This window comes from Euprymna scolopes, chromosome 28, assembly GCF_053919585.1.
Source record: "Euprymna scolopes isolate OS-2025 chromosome 28, ASM5391958v1, whole genome shotgun sequence".
In the NCBI taxonomy this organism is placed as follows: Eukaryota; Metazoa; Mollusca; class Cephalopoda; order Sepiida; family Sepiolidae; genus Euprymna; species Euprymna scolopes.
In genome coordinates, this window is record NC_136509.1 from 97,794,533 (window position 1) to 97,810,201 (window position 15,669).

General features: G+C 31.2%; 1 protein-coding gene across 3 annotated transcripts in view; it reads left to right on the forward strand.

Moving 5' to 3' along the window:
* Positions 1 to 6,667, forward strand: part of LOC145249747 (putative amine oxidase [copper-containing]) — an 845,813-nt gene extending 839,146 nt beyond the window's left edge. For all 3 annotated transcript variants that reach the window (XM_080111658.1, XM_080111659.1, XM_080111660.1), the window contains one exon: positions 6,336 to 6,667. In XM_080111658.1, coding sequence (XP_079967784.1) covers positions 6,336 to 6,620 — 285 coding nt within the window. In that variant the 3' untranslated portion in view covers positions 6,621 to 6,667. The remainder of the gene's footprint in view (positions 1 to 6,335) is intronic.
* The last annotated feature ends 9,002 nt before the right edge of the window (positions 6,668 to 15,669 follow it).

Genomic DNA, 15,669 nt, shown 5'->3' on the forward strand with positions numbered 1-15,669 from the left:
AGAATACGAAGAAGAAGAAGAATGAAAAAAATGAAAGAATAAGAGAACCGAAAAAAGAAGAAAAATGAATGAAAAAAGAAGAAAAAAGAATGAAAAAATAGAGAAAGAAGGATGAAAAAAAGAGAGTAAAAACCTGGATCTTGTGTTTACTCTCACCAGCCGTGTAACTATCGCTTCCCTTATTTTATCCTTTAGTCCTCACATTCCATGAGCGATGTTTCTGACAAAGAGGGAAAAATTGAGGTTTATTGTTTAGAAATAATTCCATCTAACACTTATCGTTGGCAAGTTTTTGACTTTGAAGTAACATGTTTTTAACTTTTTACATGAAGCAGATTCATGCATTGTCTGGAGCAATTTCCATAATAAAAAAATTTCCATAATAAAAAAATTTCCATAATAAAAAAATTTCCATAATAAAAAAGAAGAAAGAAAAAACACCATATCAGTCGCACAGAATAGAGAAGATGGTACTACAAAAATAGCAATAATAAAAGATATCAAGGACAGAAGAGGAAGAAAATCCATAACAAGAATACAATGTATCTTTCCCTTGCGGAACAATTAATAAAATTCACGATCCTTTCTGCAAGACAGCCATATTTGCTACGAATAAACTTTAGTCTATGCTTGTACAGTGAGAAATGTGTAATTTCCTGTAAAAAAAAAAAAAAAAAAAAAAAAAAAAACAGAGAAAAATCCTGAAAGATTTTCATGTTGGTCATCCGGGGATAAATACCTCATGCGCAGGATCAGTACGTTGAAAATATCGTCAATATGTACAAAGGCTGATGCGTTGGCGGCAAAGCAGCTCATTTTTAACATAGTCTGTGACCAAAGATTTAAATGATCTTGTGCAGGATTAAGGTTTCGGAACAGTTGTTGTTTCTTATACCGAATCGGCACTAAAAGGCGGGTTAAACCAGCTTCTTTCGAAACAGGAAGATTCGTGGGAGTATGAAATTCAGAAGCGATTTCCAGTTGCTTGTATATTCCTGTCTGGGGAGACGATGACGTTAGGTTTTGCAGTTCTTACAAGGAGGTGTCGACATCTGCCAGCATTCAACGCTTGGTATTCTCAAATTATCACCCATCTGGTATCTGGTACTGACCAGGCTCAACTTTGCTTAACTACAATGGGATCTTTCGCTTACTGTAAAGAACGAGATAATATGCCTGCCGGCGTTATGCATACTTGCCATGGAGACGCGCAACTATAATTCCATTATGCAAAAAGCATTTATTTAAAAGAATAATCGCGAACAAAGCTTTAATAGACGATCTCAAATGGCGCCGCTTTTTAGTCACTTCCGGTATTATCGCAAATCAAATGGAAAATGTTAGTCAATCAAAGATGGCCGTGCTAAGAAGCAATTAAGGAGTGCAACAAATATAGCAACGGCGTTTTTCTTCTTGTTGTTATTTTCTATATCTGTCTAGTTAATTGATTTGATTAATTTATGGTTTTCGAGTTATAGTTGAAGACGTTCATCGATTAAAAACCATTGATCAGATTTTTAATTTATTGAATGATTTATTGATTGCATGAACTACTCGTGGAATTGTTCGATATTTTAATCATTATTCTATTGATTTTTGTCCTTTAGATTTGTTCAAGATATAATATCTATATATTTGTATATCGATATAATGATAGTCATAGGGAATAATAACTTATTTTAGCTTACAATTTAGCTGCAGTTCCATGGTATTACCTATCGAGTGAATTGTACCAACCAATCATTAGATAGCAGTTAGTATATTTCGAATGATCAGTAAAGCGTTAAAATAAGTACATATTATCATAGATAAAACTCTACCTGGAATGATATTGAGCACTTTGTCTAATAAGAATTTCAGTTTTAATGTTTCAGTTCCAATTTTGAAAGGGTTACTATTTTTGTTTATACATACATATATATATATATATATATATATATATATATATATATATATATATATATATATATATAGACAGTACTACTAGACAGTACTGTTTCGCTGTTTCACAGCTCATCAGTGCGGATAGACAGGCAACTTACTCCAGCCAGGATTGAAACCCGACCGACTGTACGACAATCAAGGCTTCTAACTATTACGGTAATCGGCAGCAGCTGTGCGAGTCGTGAATTAACGATGTTTTGTCATCATCCGAAATACCTAAGCTCAATTTGTTTACACAAAGAGTATCGCTTTAGACGCTAATGGTAATTTGTGTATCATTTCTCAATATGCTCAACTCAAGATAAGGAGCATTATAGTCATATATATATAAATATATATATATTAGCAAAAGTACCCGTCGTTGACTGGGTTCAAAAATAGCCTTCAGAAAATGGACTCTGATTTATGAAAGTATGATAGGTTATGAAAAGGAAGGGTTATAAAGAGATAGCTTCGAATTTTGGGGTATCAAAACCGAAATATGATGAAAGTAAAAATAAAATAGATAAACACCATAATTTATTATACCATACTAGTCCACACTGAAACACTTATCACAATATTCTGTGGATCTATATTAAAAAACCTTGTGACATATTTCCATTCTATGGAGGTCAGGCACGAACGAAAACCCCATAATTTTATTATACCATATTTCTTCAAACTGAAACATAATTATCAAAATTTACTTACGCAGATAGATATGAAAAGTCTTTATTAAAGTTTTTGCCTATTTCCATTCCATGGAGTCCAGGCGCGAACGCAGACCCCACAATTTTATTATAACATCCCTATTCAAGTTAAAATATACTTATCAAAGTATTACTATGTACATTTATATCAAAAACAATTTGTGGACCAGGCACGTTCTGCCAGATAAAACATACCCATTCCTGTGTCTCGATACATCTTCTACCATTATATGTGATCAGTTTTTTAAAATAGTCAACCATATAGGAGCCTATTCGTGACCAGACACACACATACATACACACACACACATATTCAGCTTTATATATATATATATATATATATATATATATATATATATAAAATATATTTTAGTCATCGACATACAGACCTGTTTCGTTGTTTCACAACTCATCAGTGCCGCTAGACTAACACCTCTCCCAAGCCGAGGATCGAATCTAGAACCGTCGTGATGACAGTCGGCAGTCCTACCCCTTGACTACGGAATCGGTGGCCGAAATTAACCTGTCCGAACGATTATTTAAATAAACATCCGTCCGCTACTCGTAGAGGGCTCAAACGTTTGTTTGTAAACAAATCGCGAGCTTCGCATTAAGATAGAAGAGGAGCATATAAAATCGACAAACAACCACAGAATTCGCGCATAAGCCTGAAGAGTCCTAGAGTGGATGAAACGCGGAATATTCAGTGTAGCTTAATCGCCATATATATTTTATAAATTACTAACTAGCTCTATCTACGTATTGAGCACTTTTGAAATAAATACTTAAAGTTTACGCAAAAATCTATACTTTCGTATATCAATTTTATGTGAGTAAATTAAGTAGTTATATATATATATATATATATATATATATATATATATATATATATATATATATATATATATATATTAGTAGTAGTAGGCCACCCGGCGTTGCTCAGTCGTAAAATACGCTTAAATATGAATTTTTTATTAATTATTAATTATTATTATTATTAAAGAGGCAATTATCTATTGATTATTATAAGGTACTGACCCTCCGGCGTTGCCCGGCCGTAAAATACGTTTAAATATATTTTAATTTATTCAGATTTCGTCTTTATTATTATTATTATTATTATTATTATTATTATTATTATTATTATTATTATTACTAATACTAATACTACTACTGGCAAGATTCGTGTGCCGACCATTGCCTGTTGAAAAGAGATTATAAAACCATAACAGATTCGTTAAAAGACCCGCATCCAAAAACAGATTAAACTATGGCTATCTAAGGCATTTTTGTAGACTAAGCTAAATTTGTTTTGTTTTTTTGTTTTTTCATGAAGAGGTCGGTAAGTGAAGAAGGTATGTAATGCTGCTGTGGAATGACCCAGAAGCGAATCTTGCCAATCTGTGTTGGAACCCCATATTAGAATGGAGAAAATGCTGCTGTTGCTGATGCTGTTACTGCTGCTGATGATGATGATAATTATGATGATAGCAGTAGTTATAGTAGTAATAGATTCCATGAACAAAGCTTCTTTCCCAGAACTGTCCGCATATGGAACATTGTTCCACTGGCCTGCTTCACGATTGAATACAACATAGTAGACTTCAAATCCAATGTAAACAAATTCTTGTTTAGCCGTCCGCATAAATAGTCAAATTCTACCCGATTTATATCATTAACGATTACTACACTAACACCTTACATTCATCCCCCCCTTATCCTCGAGTAGCCTTCTGGCCTTGATAAGTGGTGACTTTGAATTAAAAGAAATAGAAGTAATAGCAGTAGTGATAGCAGCATCAAAGACACTTGACACAATTTCCGATGTAAATAAACCATTAAAGTTATGTGAATGGAGTTTTTTTCTAATAACGAAATTTGAAACTTGCAAAATATTTATTTAAAAAAAAGGTTAAACGATTTGTTTTTTTTAATAAACAAAAACAGTATATAAAAGTTAAAACCTTCTACGTGCTAGCTGTACCAGATTTATAAACATTTATACAAAACAAAATTTATGTAAAAAAAAAAAATCTGTGATGAGAATGCAAATGTCAGGATTAACTTTTGTTTATTTTTTACTGTTTTTTTTTATTTTTAGATAAGTAATTTATTTATTTATTTATTTATTTATTTATTTGCGGACTGTTATCCTCATCTTCAATGTTGTTGTTTCACGACGTTTCGGCTAACTAAACGTCAGGCCTTCGACAGGTGGTAACCGCGACGGGATAGGGACTCCGAATCCCCTAACTGCATTCTCAGCAATTACTGCCTTCCATAGTTGTTGTCGTCTCACCACGTTTTGGCCAAGTGGTCCCGTGGTTGGCGAGTACAAAATCCAGTGAATCCATAAAGTTTGTAGAGGTACAAGATCTAAGCTCGAGTGAATGCATATCGGTGGAGTGTAGAAAACGGCCAAACAACAGATTTCTGTGCGATTAGGAACAGATGAATTTTAGGGAGAAAAAGAAAACGTCTGTAAAGTTCACTAAAGAGAATGCGATATATATATGTATATATATTTTTCCAGCTCAGTTGCCAAACAGAAAGAACTTTCTCGGGTATTCGCTACATTTCATTGCATATATGCTATCCGTGACGTCATATCCTGTTATGTTTTTTACAACTCTTTTGCTTAATTTAATCTTATGTAGAAAATGCTATTGTAATTATATCTTTACTCTTTTCACTCCAAAGAAAGCATACGTCGAGGGAGCCCAAGTGTTGTTAGTTCACTTCAAACAGAGCGTAATTCACTTGAATGTAAAGATCATGTCTAACGGGTGATTTTAAAGAGTTGACCAGCAAGATGTTTGTTCACATTACATTTGAAACTTCTACATATCAGTCAAGGAAGCAGGAAACAGGGATATCCAGAAAGTTCAACAGTGAAGTTGGGATTTTGCTACTCGTCGGGTTGGTCGAAGATATATACGTTAAGGGGGTCACAAGTGCTCTGATTAATTCAGAGCATATCCCATTAAAGTACTTTTAAAACAGGCACAAGGCCGATAATGCGAGATCTATTAGATTTGAGACTCTTTTTTGACTCTATCCAATACGGCACAATCACGTTGACACACCGGTTCTCGCCAGATCACCGAATTTAAGCAACGATGAGCCTGACCAATACCAGATGGGTGACTATTTGGGAATACTAGGTGCTGTATGTGCCGCGCCGAGTCGTAGAAATGTCCAGGTTGGTATCTGGGGGCGCGTTTAACCCACCGGGAAAGATGCACTCCCGAATCAAGAGGGAAAGCAACGGGAATTACCATCTTTACTTGTCTTACCGAAATTATCATGGCTCTACAATTTGGAGCGCTATGGTCGCGGACGCTGTTGAAACAGCAGAGCCGATGATGGTGATGATGATAATGATGATGATGATCCAAGGGGGGGATAATGGTAGTTGCACCTGCCCAAATGTGATAAAAATACTCAATGCGTGGATGAATTGTGGCTTTGTAGAGGTATAGGATATTCTCAAGTGTGAGTAGTTTTCTAGTACGGTAAAGAGAGCCCATCTGTACACACCAACATCTAAATTAAAATATTACCACGATAGTATCCTTTGTGAGGCAAAAAAATAACGATAATTCTTTTTTAATATTGTTTGTAAATATTTAACCCTATTTTATATATATATATATATAATAATATATATATATTATATTATCTTTTTTTGTTTTTCAGGATCTAGTTGCTTGGCTCACCCTTGGAACATACCATATACCTCGGTCTGAGGACATGCCAAACGTACCGACCCCTGAAACGGAACTCTCATTTATGCTTACCCCTTTTAATTATTTTTCCGAGGACCCGTCCGTCAGCGCACGCAACGCTGTGCGCCTCACCCCAAATAAAGACAAGAACGCTAGGGTTAACGTTGAAAACATTGGAAACCCGAACCCCAAACCGTGCGTAATGCCGACATTATCAATAAAATCTTTAAAATCTTCATCGATATTCAAAACGTGACCATTGTATGAAGGAAATAAAAAGCCGAAAATATAAAACTTCAAAAAGATACATACACAATACATACATGCAAAAAAAAAAAAATATATATATATATGTGTATATATATATTATTATATATATATTATATATTATATGTGTATATATATATTATATATTATATATATATTATATTATATATATATTATATATATTAAATATATATTATATATATATTATATATATATTATATTATATATTATATTATATATTATATATAATGCATTCTTATATATATATATATATATATATATATATATATATATATATATATATATATATATATATATATATATACCGTGTAAGGAGGGGATGAAAAAATCCAATAAAGTGTTCGATCGTGGATGTAAGAGCTGAAGATACAATATTTATTACGACCTCTTATGGTTGATTCAGCGCAATGAAACCGCTGGTATGACCTTGAAATATGTACATATAGTGTCGTAATAAATATTGTATATATTATATATAGAGAGAGTGCCCCAAAATTATTTGACGCATTTGTTGGTCAAAAGAATTTAAAATAACCATTTATTTCTTAAATGTACGTAGAATGCCGTTTTAATTCACACAATCTTAGATATTTTATCGGCCAAATGTGTCCCATCCTTGCTACACACAATTGTAGATATTCACGAAAGTTTTAAATATCTCCATGGACCATTTCGGGTGGAATAGCAGCAATTTCAGAACAAACAGCTCGTTTTACTTCTATATGAGATCGAGGGTGATGGTTGAATTCCTGCGACTTCAAATATCCCCACAAGAAAAAATCGCAGTGGTTTAAATAAGGCCAATATCACGACGCAAAGAAATCAAATGATCTGGGGACATCCTTTAAAAAAAAATGCATTAGTATAGATATAGATGAATTCTGAACTAAGTAAAATAAAATGGTGTTTTACATACATTAAAATAAACTATTTTCTTTATTTAATTCTTATTTAATTGTTTACCTACAAATGTGTCTGATTATTTTGGGACATCCCTTATGTATATATATATATATATATATATATATATATATATATATATATATATATATATATAATATGTATGTATGTATGTGTATATATATATACATAAAATGTATGTACACATATATAATGTATATATATATAATGTATGTATATATATAATGTACATACCTATGTATATATATATAATATATGTATGTATACATATATATATAATGTATTCATATATATATATATATATATATATATATATATATATATATATACATATACATATACATTTAAGCGAACATTATTTAAAATGACAGACAGTTTCTGTTTAATTATACTTTTTTTTTAATATTTTCCATATTTTTCTCATATTTTTGTGTAGGAATCTTCTTGTTAGTCAAATTAAATAATGTTTGCTTAAATAAAAAACTGCTGCCCAAATACATGCAATGTATATATATATATATATATATATATATATATATATATATATATATATAATATTCGAACGTGGTGAATATGAAAACGGAAAATCAAATATTTTTTATATATTCATCAACTTTTTGTCTTTATCTTAAGACTTTCTAGAAAATAACACCCAATAATGATACTTGAAAATGTTTAGTGTGTTTGTAATGTGATGAGAATTTTTTTGTTTTTATTTAAAAATCAAACATTATCGTTAGAATTCAAAGTATGTGGTGCGATTATGATGTTAAAGAATGATTTGTTCTTGTTTGAATGAACCATAGTCGTTAAATATCAAAATGTGCGATGCGTTTATGACATGGAATAAAAGTTTCTTTTTCTTGTTTTCTTTTTCTCTGGGTATCTTTTTCTTCTTTTTAATATCGGTGTTATGTGCAAAGTTTGGACCGGAATAACGAACCAGGAACCAAATTCTGTTTGGTAAGTATAAATTTATTAATTAAGGGGATCAATTGTTTGATCCGTGACGTTGTCTTAACGCCCTTTCCATGTCATGTCAAAAACGTACCAAATATTTTCAAATATTAAAATTATATTTTATTTGTTTTGTTTTTGTTTTGTTTTTTCGAATCAATCACCTTGAATAAGTTTGAAATAAAGAAAAATGTTGATGAATATAATACTAGTTTCGTATTTTCTTTTTGTATTTCTCATATATATATATATATATATATATATATATATATATATATATATATGGGTTGGAAAAAATAATGGAAACACTCTGTGAATTATGTGTCAATTAATGGGTGTTTTAAACTTAAAATTGAAAAATACCAAAATGTTTGTTTATGGCTTTCAACAAGATACGAGTCTTTCTGGTTTAGCTCCAGAAATGTCTACGGAGCCTTTGGGAAAGTTAAATATGTCGGTACCAGACCTTTTCTGTGTTTCCATTTTTTGTCAAACCCGTGCATATATATATATATATATATATATATATATATATATATATATATATATACATATATGTACATATATATATGCATATATATATGTATATATGTGTGTGTACACATATATGTATATATATATGTGTGTGTACATATATATATGTACACACGCATATATATATAATGTAATGTATATATATATATAATGTAATTCACTATAATTGTAATTGTATATATATATAATGTAATGTATATATATATAGTGTAATTCACTGTTTGAAACACTCGACAGTAATTTAAGATTTAACGGTTCGAAAGACCAGGCGAGTGTTATTTTTTTGTTTTAATAAATATTGCTATTTATGACAAATAAAACTGATTTTTTTCAAATTTTCGAATAATAAAATATGTATCTTCAGAAAATTGTTATTTTGTTGTTGTTCTTTTTTTCTTTTGGTTGTTCTTTTCTTTTACCCCTTTTATATGCCATAGCGGTGGCGATAATCCCAGGGATGAATTTTATTTTTAATAAAAAGCAATATTTATTAAAAACAATTACACACTTGTCTTTTCTAACCGTTAAATCTTATATATATATATATATATATATATATATATATATATATATATATATATATATATATATATATATATGGTGAGTCAAAGGAAGAGAATAAAATCAATTCTTTACGAGGAGACTTATCGGGATAATAAAAAGCTCAACAATTGAGTTGGAGCTTATTTAGAAGTCAATAAAGAAAGAAACTGAGTGTATAAAATCTATATAGTACCCCTAATTAATGTATATCTTTATTAAATAAATGAATATATATATATATATATATATATATATATATATATATATATATATATATATATATATATACAGTATATGCATGACTATAAAATAAAATACCAGCGATGGTTGACGTTATGTTGTTTTGAAAAAAGAAAAACCGAATGAATTTATAAATGATCAACGTTTCGTCTCTATTGCGTCCCTATTTAATATCCTGAAGATGTCCTCTGCAATAGGAACGAAACGTTGATCATTTCATAAATTCATTCACTATAGGAAAAAATACAAAAAAACTAAACCCACAATAATTAATAATGTTCGGTGTTATTCAAATGTTATATATATAGTGTTTAGTTTTTTGTATTTTTTCCTATAGTTTAAAAATAAACCATCAAAGAACATAATTTCAAAAGAAAAACCAAAATACACTTCTAAAGTATATTTCTAAGCTCTAATAAATTAGATAAATTTTTTTTTTAATTTTGGAAATTTTCTTCTTTAATGGTTTATGTTTAAACTATAGGAAAAAAAACAAAACAAACTAAACCCTCAACAATTAATAATGACACTACGTTCGGTATTATTCAAAAGTGTTATAAAATTATGTACCCATAAAAATCTTTATATATATATATATATATATATATATATATATATATATATATATATATATATCGGAATTGTATTGGAATCGGGGAAAATATTGGAATCGTCCCATCACTAATATATATACATATATGTGTGTGTGTGTGTGTGTGTGTGTGTGTGTGTGTGTGTGTGTGTGTTTGCGTGCGTGCGTGCGTGCGTGTGTGTGTGTGTGTGCAAAATGAATATAAGCTCAAATTCATTATATTTTTATTGCCGACATTTCGAAGCGGTTATCGATCCCTTCATTGTGTCCAAAGATATTTTCCTTCTTTATTCCAATAACAACAACGGAATCAATAAAATGCGTGTGTCCTTTGATTTTATATTAGTTTACAGATTGGCTCGAAATTCATGTTATTCCTTCTATACAAAAGCAATATAGTAACCATCATCCTACACACCTATCCTGGATTCAGTTTATTCGATTGAATAACAGAAAAACAAAATGAAAACAAAAAACAATAGAACAATATAGGTACAAAGAAAAGAGCATATGACGGATTCATTAACTTTCATTGATACTATATTACATATTAGGGCGCTACGTCAGTGGCGAGTATATTAGCTAATGTGAACTTTGACGATAGTCAATGAGTGTATGATAACGCAGATCGGTTTGAAAGAAAGACGGTTAACGTAAAGTTGACGCTCAGGGCAGAGATCAAACACGGTAGACAAAACAAAGGGAGACGACGAATAATGACGTTACGTTTTAGAGCCGAGAGAAAACTACAGTTTTCAGATAATTTTCTCCGGGAAGCTGTGCGAACGAGATACCATCTACGGTGTTGGAAGCATGTAATCTAAAACGAATGTTACCTCGATGTATGTCTGTATGCGTCACTTATTTCGTCAAGTTACAAAGCTAAGTTTAAGAAGTAAATAACAAGCTACGATGACATTAATATCTCTGTCCTGAGTAAATTCACTCCAAATAAAATCATTTATGAAAACTCTCAGCGAACGTCTTGTGTTTCATTTTTAATGAAAAGAAAAGCGGAAAGTGCTTAAAGGACCAGCGCACATATAACATTTCATATCACACTAAAGATCACACATAGTCTTTTCATACAAACACGTACCTGTACCAGTGAACGATCAAGCAACAAATCAAATAATAAACGTCTTCTGTACATACGTGCGCGGTCGCTGCTGGTACTCTCTTTTTATGATCACTTTTCCATGTGTGTTCCACGATCCCCTTATTTTAGTGTGCCGTTCCCTCTATAGTTGTGACGCTATTTATCCGCTGTTTAATCCAGGCGAATGAAACTCATGCATGGAACGATGGAAACTTGTAGCGGTTCCAAATGTTTTATTAAGGAATGAAAATTCGTTCAAGACAGGAGGGATTAAAAGAGAGGACAAACTAATCCCTTCTAAAAGAGAGATTAAAATTAATTCTTTCTTAGGTATTTTTTTTTTTTTTTTTTTTACGGACAAATTTCAGAGAAAATATCTACATTGATTTCTGCATTGTCGGACACGTATTGTCTGTCTGCTTCCCCAACTTAGACACGTGATGTAATTTGTTCTGTAATATCATTCGACGCCTGACTTTCTGGCACGTTTTGTCAAGGGAAATGATCTTGGAACTTCGCATCACTCACGCTAGCTTCACTTGGTCTATTTCTGCTTGCGTACATGTTGTGAAAACTTAGTGAACGTCTTCTTGTGCCACATTTTAATGAAAAAAGCGGGATGCGCATAAAAAATCAGCACACATATAACATTTCATATCACATATTACTTTTCATGCTTGGATTTTTCTATTGTGATATATATATATATATATATATATATATATATATATATATATATATATATATATATATATATAAAGTTCTTAGCTCTACTTACGTACTGAGCACTGTTGAAGTAATTTTTAAATTTATACTTTCGTATATTAATTTATGTGATTAAATGAAGTAATCATATATATGTATATATATATGAGCAAACAGTTAATAAAACATGTTAAAAACACTTTGAAATGAGTTAAAAAAACATATTCAATCTGAAAAGAAAACACTAGATAAGTGGATAGTCCTTAATCCGCGAAGTTTCGAAGAAATACTTTCTTTCTCATCAGATGGTAGGAATTAGCAAAATGCGGGATCGGATGTTGCATGCAGAAGTATTTGATGAAACAACAAATAAGTCAAAGATCTTACTATATATATATATATATATATATATATATATATATATACATATATATACGTGTTATATAAACAGATATATATATATATATACACATTTTTATATATGTTATATATACTGATTCTCACAAACAATAGTGTCAAGCAAGACTATTCATTTTCTCAACAGTAGTTTCATCTTTAAAGGATATCAAACAATCAAACAATGTTGGAATATTACAGTCAAAACAGAACATTCGGAAGAAAAAAGAAAAACAAAAAAAAATAGTCTCACATTTACATAATTTGCCGTACGCAAGCCGAATAATCGACGGTCATATTTTCAATTCATTTCTTTACAAGTCGGCCATTTTTATATATTGTGTTTGAGACATTTCTCTTATAATAATTTTTTTAAAAATTCCATTCTTTTGATGCTTTTAGGTGAGTTTTTCATTTTCTTTTGTTATTTCTATTACGCTACAGAAATAAACCATTATATGGTGGCAAATATAGTTTATCGTTTGTTCGGCTTTTGTTGTATTTTGGTATCCCGGTCATGTTGGCTCTAATGTCGTATTTCCACGCATTCATTTACGCTCATACACAACCGGAATAATAATAATGAATTTGATCTTAGGAATCGGAATGCAGACGAAGACAACATTCTACTTACATCAATAAATTTATTATGACGGATGAATCACCAATAGTAATGAAATCAAGACCCGTGTGACTAACATTAAGAAAAATAAAGCTCAGTCCCGCCAATTTGATAAGATTTTGACGCCAAGGTTTATATATATTTTCAAGCAGAGAAAAAGAAAACGTAGACATGTATGTCTACGTTTTCTTTTTCTCTGCTTGTGAACAGCGCCCTCTGTTGGAGTAAACTAATATTGGTATGATTTGTCATCTATTCATTCTATATAATATTCTGCCTGTTCCTTCCTTAATTAGTCCGTACGTTACGCTATGAAAATGGCCAAATACATTTTTTGAAGGTAAAGCTGCTTCAAAACAGTTTAAATTATGGTTTTAAAAAGGCCAATCTTTTTTCTTTTTTTTTTTTCTTTTTTTTTTTTGAAGGGCAAACTGCCCTAAAAAAAAGGCCAAATTCATAAAATCGGCTTTGAAAACGACAGTCCATCAACCAAACTGCTTTTTAAAAATAAAAAATTCACGAGATTATGCTTTCAAAAGTCCAATTTGCGACTCTTCAGCGAAACGTTCCATAAAAAAGTGAATATTTGAAAGAAACATAGCAACCAAAAAGACATTGTCTGCCAAGAAGTGTTGGACTGATGAAATAAATTAAAGAGCGTATCTTACAATGTGATTATTTTATTTGTATTGAACTATGTAGCACAATATTACTTTCTGGGTATTTATTAATACTTATTAATTTATCTCATTTGGGTCAGTTTTATATTTAAAATACAAGGGACACTATTTACATAGAAATGTTAATAAACTCATATGTGGTGAGTGTTATTGTTTTTTTTTTGGTGGGGGGTATACAAAAAAAACATATATTTGCGCTACTCAGAAAAATATCAGCTTTATCAAAAAATATTTTTTGATTAAATATAGTTCTCATTCCGTGAAATGTCCACAGCTCCTGCTAGTTCGTAAGATTTTATCATAAGCTTTTGTAATTGCTAACGATTCTCATGTGTTTCGTATACCGATGAATATGATGGAAACAATCAAATCATGGTGAAATGGGTTGGATTTTAACACTTTTCGTATTCTTCAACCTGAAACTTCTTCAGGCCAAGACTAAAACCTCTGAAGAACTCATCTTCGATTTACAGTATGTCGATGGTGATGCATCCAGCGGACCTCAACGCAGTCTTGACATAGTCTCCAACACCTATCACCGAGCTGGCCGTCTTATCACCACAAAGAAGAAGGAAATCCTGCCAAACGTGTCTCCAACTTATGTTCCTATCTTCACTGTCAACAGTATCCCTCTAAAGAATATCATCAGCTTCATATACCTTGGCTTCAATCTCTCATTCTTCTGCGACCTTAGCAATGAAGTTCAGCGCCGCCTTAATCTCGTCTTGTAAGTAAAACAAAACAACTACTCGAGCTGAGATCGAAACCAAACCTAATGACAGTAAGTCAAGTATGATAACATTAGGCCAACTTAATAGTCCTTAAAAAGTGTTTTTTTCTTAGCACAATGTGAACGATTCGCGCATGCGCAGTCGTAAAACAGTTGACAAACAGACACAAATTTGATAATTCCCACGTAACGTACCAATTTTTCAGTTTTGACTGATTAGCAACCCTTTTTCCCGGTTTAAAATGTTTTCCACATGTCTGAATACCAGATATACTAAATTTCACGTCTGTAGATAAAAATTCGTTGAGTATATCGGTTGAGAAATGTCCTCACACACATTCTCATTTTTATAGAATATATAGATTTGTTTGTTTGGTTTCCTCTATTTCGAACAGTGCATTTTCAATCTCCATTTGTCGATAAGAATTTCGAGAGGTTTCTCGGCTGTTTATTAAGTAAAAATGAATTACGTCCCTTTGTTGAAGTCCATGAATGAACTGAAAACAAGCATACGAATTGTTATGTTGAAATAATTAGAATAATAATGAACACTTATTAAAGCTGTCGACAATCTACAGATGAAACACCGATTTTATGGCAAGTGATGGTCCAGTGCTTTTTTTTGGGGGGGGGGAATGCGGACAAAATCAAAAGTGGAAATTTTAAATCTCGCGGCCGCCAGACTAGTTTACTGGGCTGCCGCCAGATGTCTCTGTATAATACGCTATCAATTTTTTTGTTTATGTTCACACCGCACTTGCTGGTAATAGCTTTTGCTAATTTTATTTAAATTTAACCTTAGGTTTGGTCCGTAGATAAAGTGAAGTTGCAGCTTTGTATTAAATAATAATAATAATAATAATAATAATAATAATAATAATAATAATAATAATAATAATAATAATAATATTTGTGTAAGTGTCACCAAAAAATGACACCATATTAAAGCGAGGAGGGTCAAGGAGAATGGAAAGACCGAGGAGAGAAAGCACTAGCCA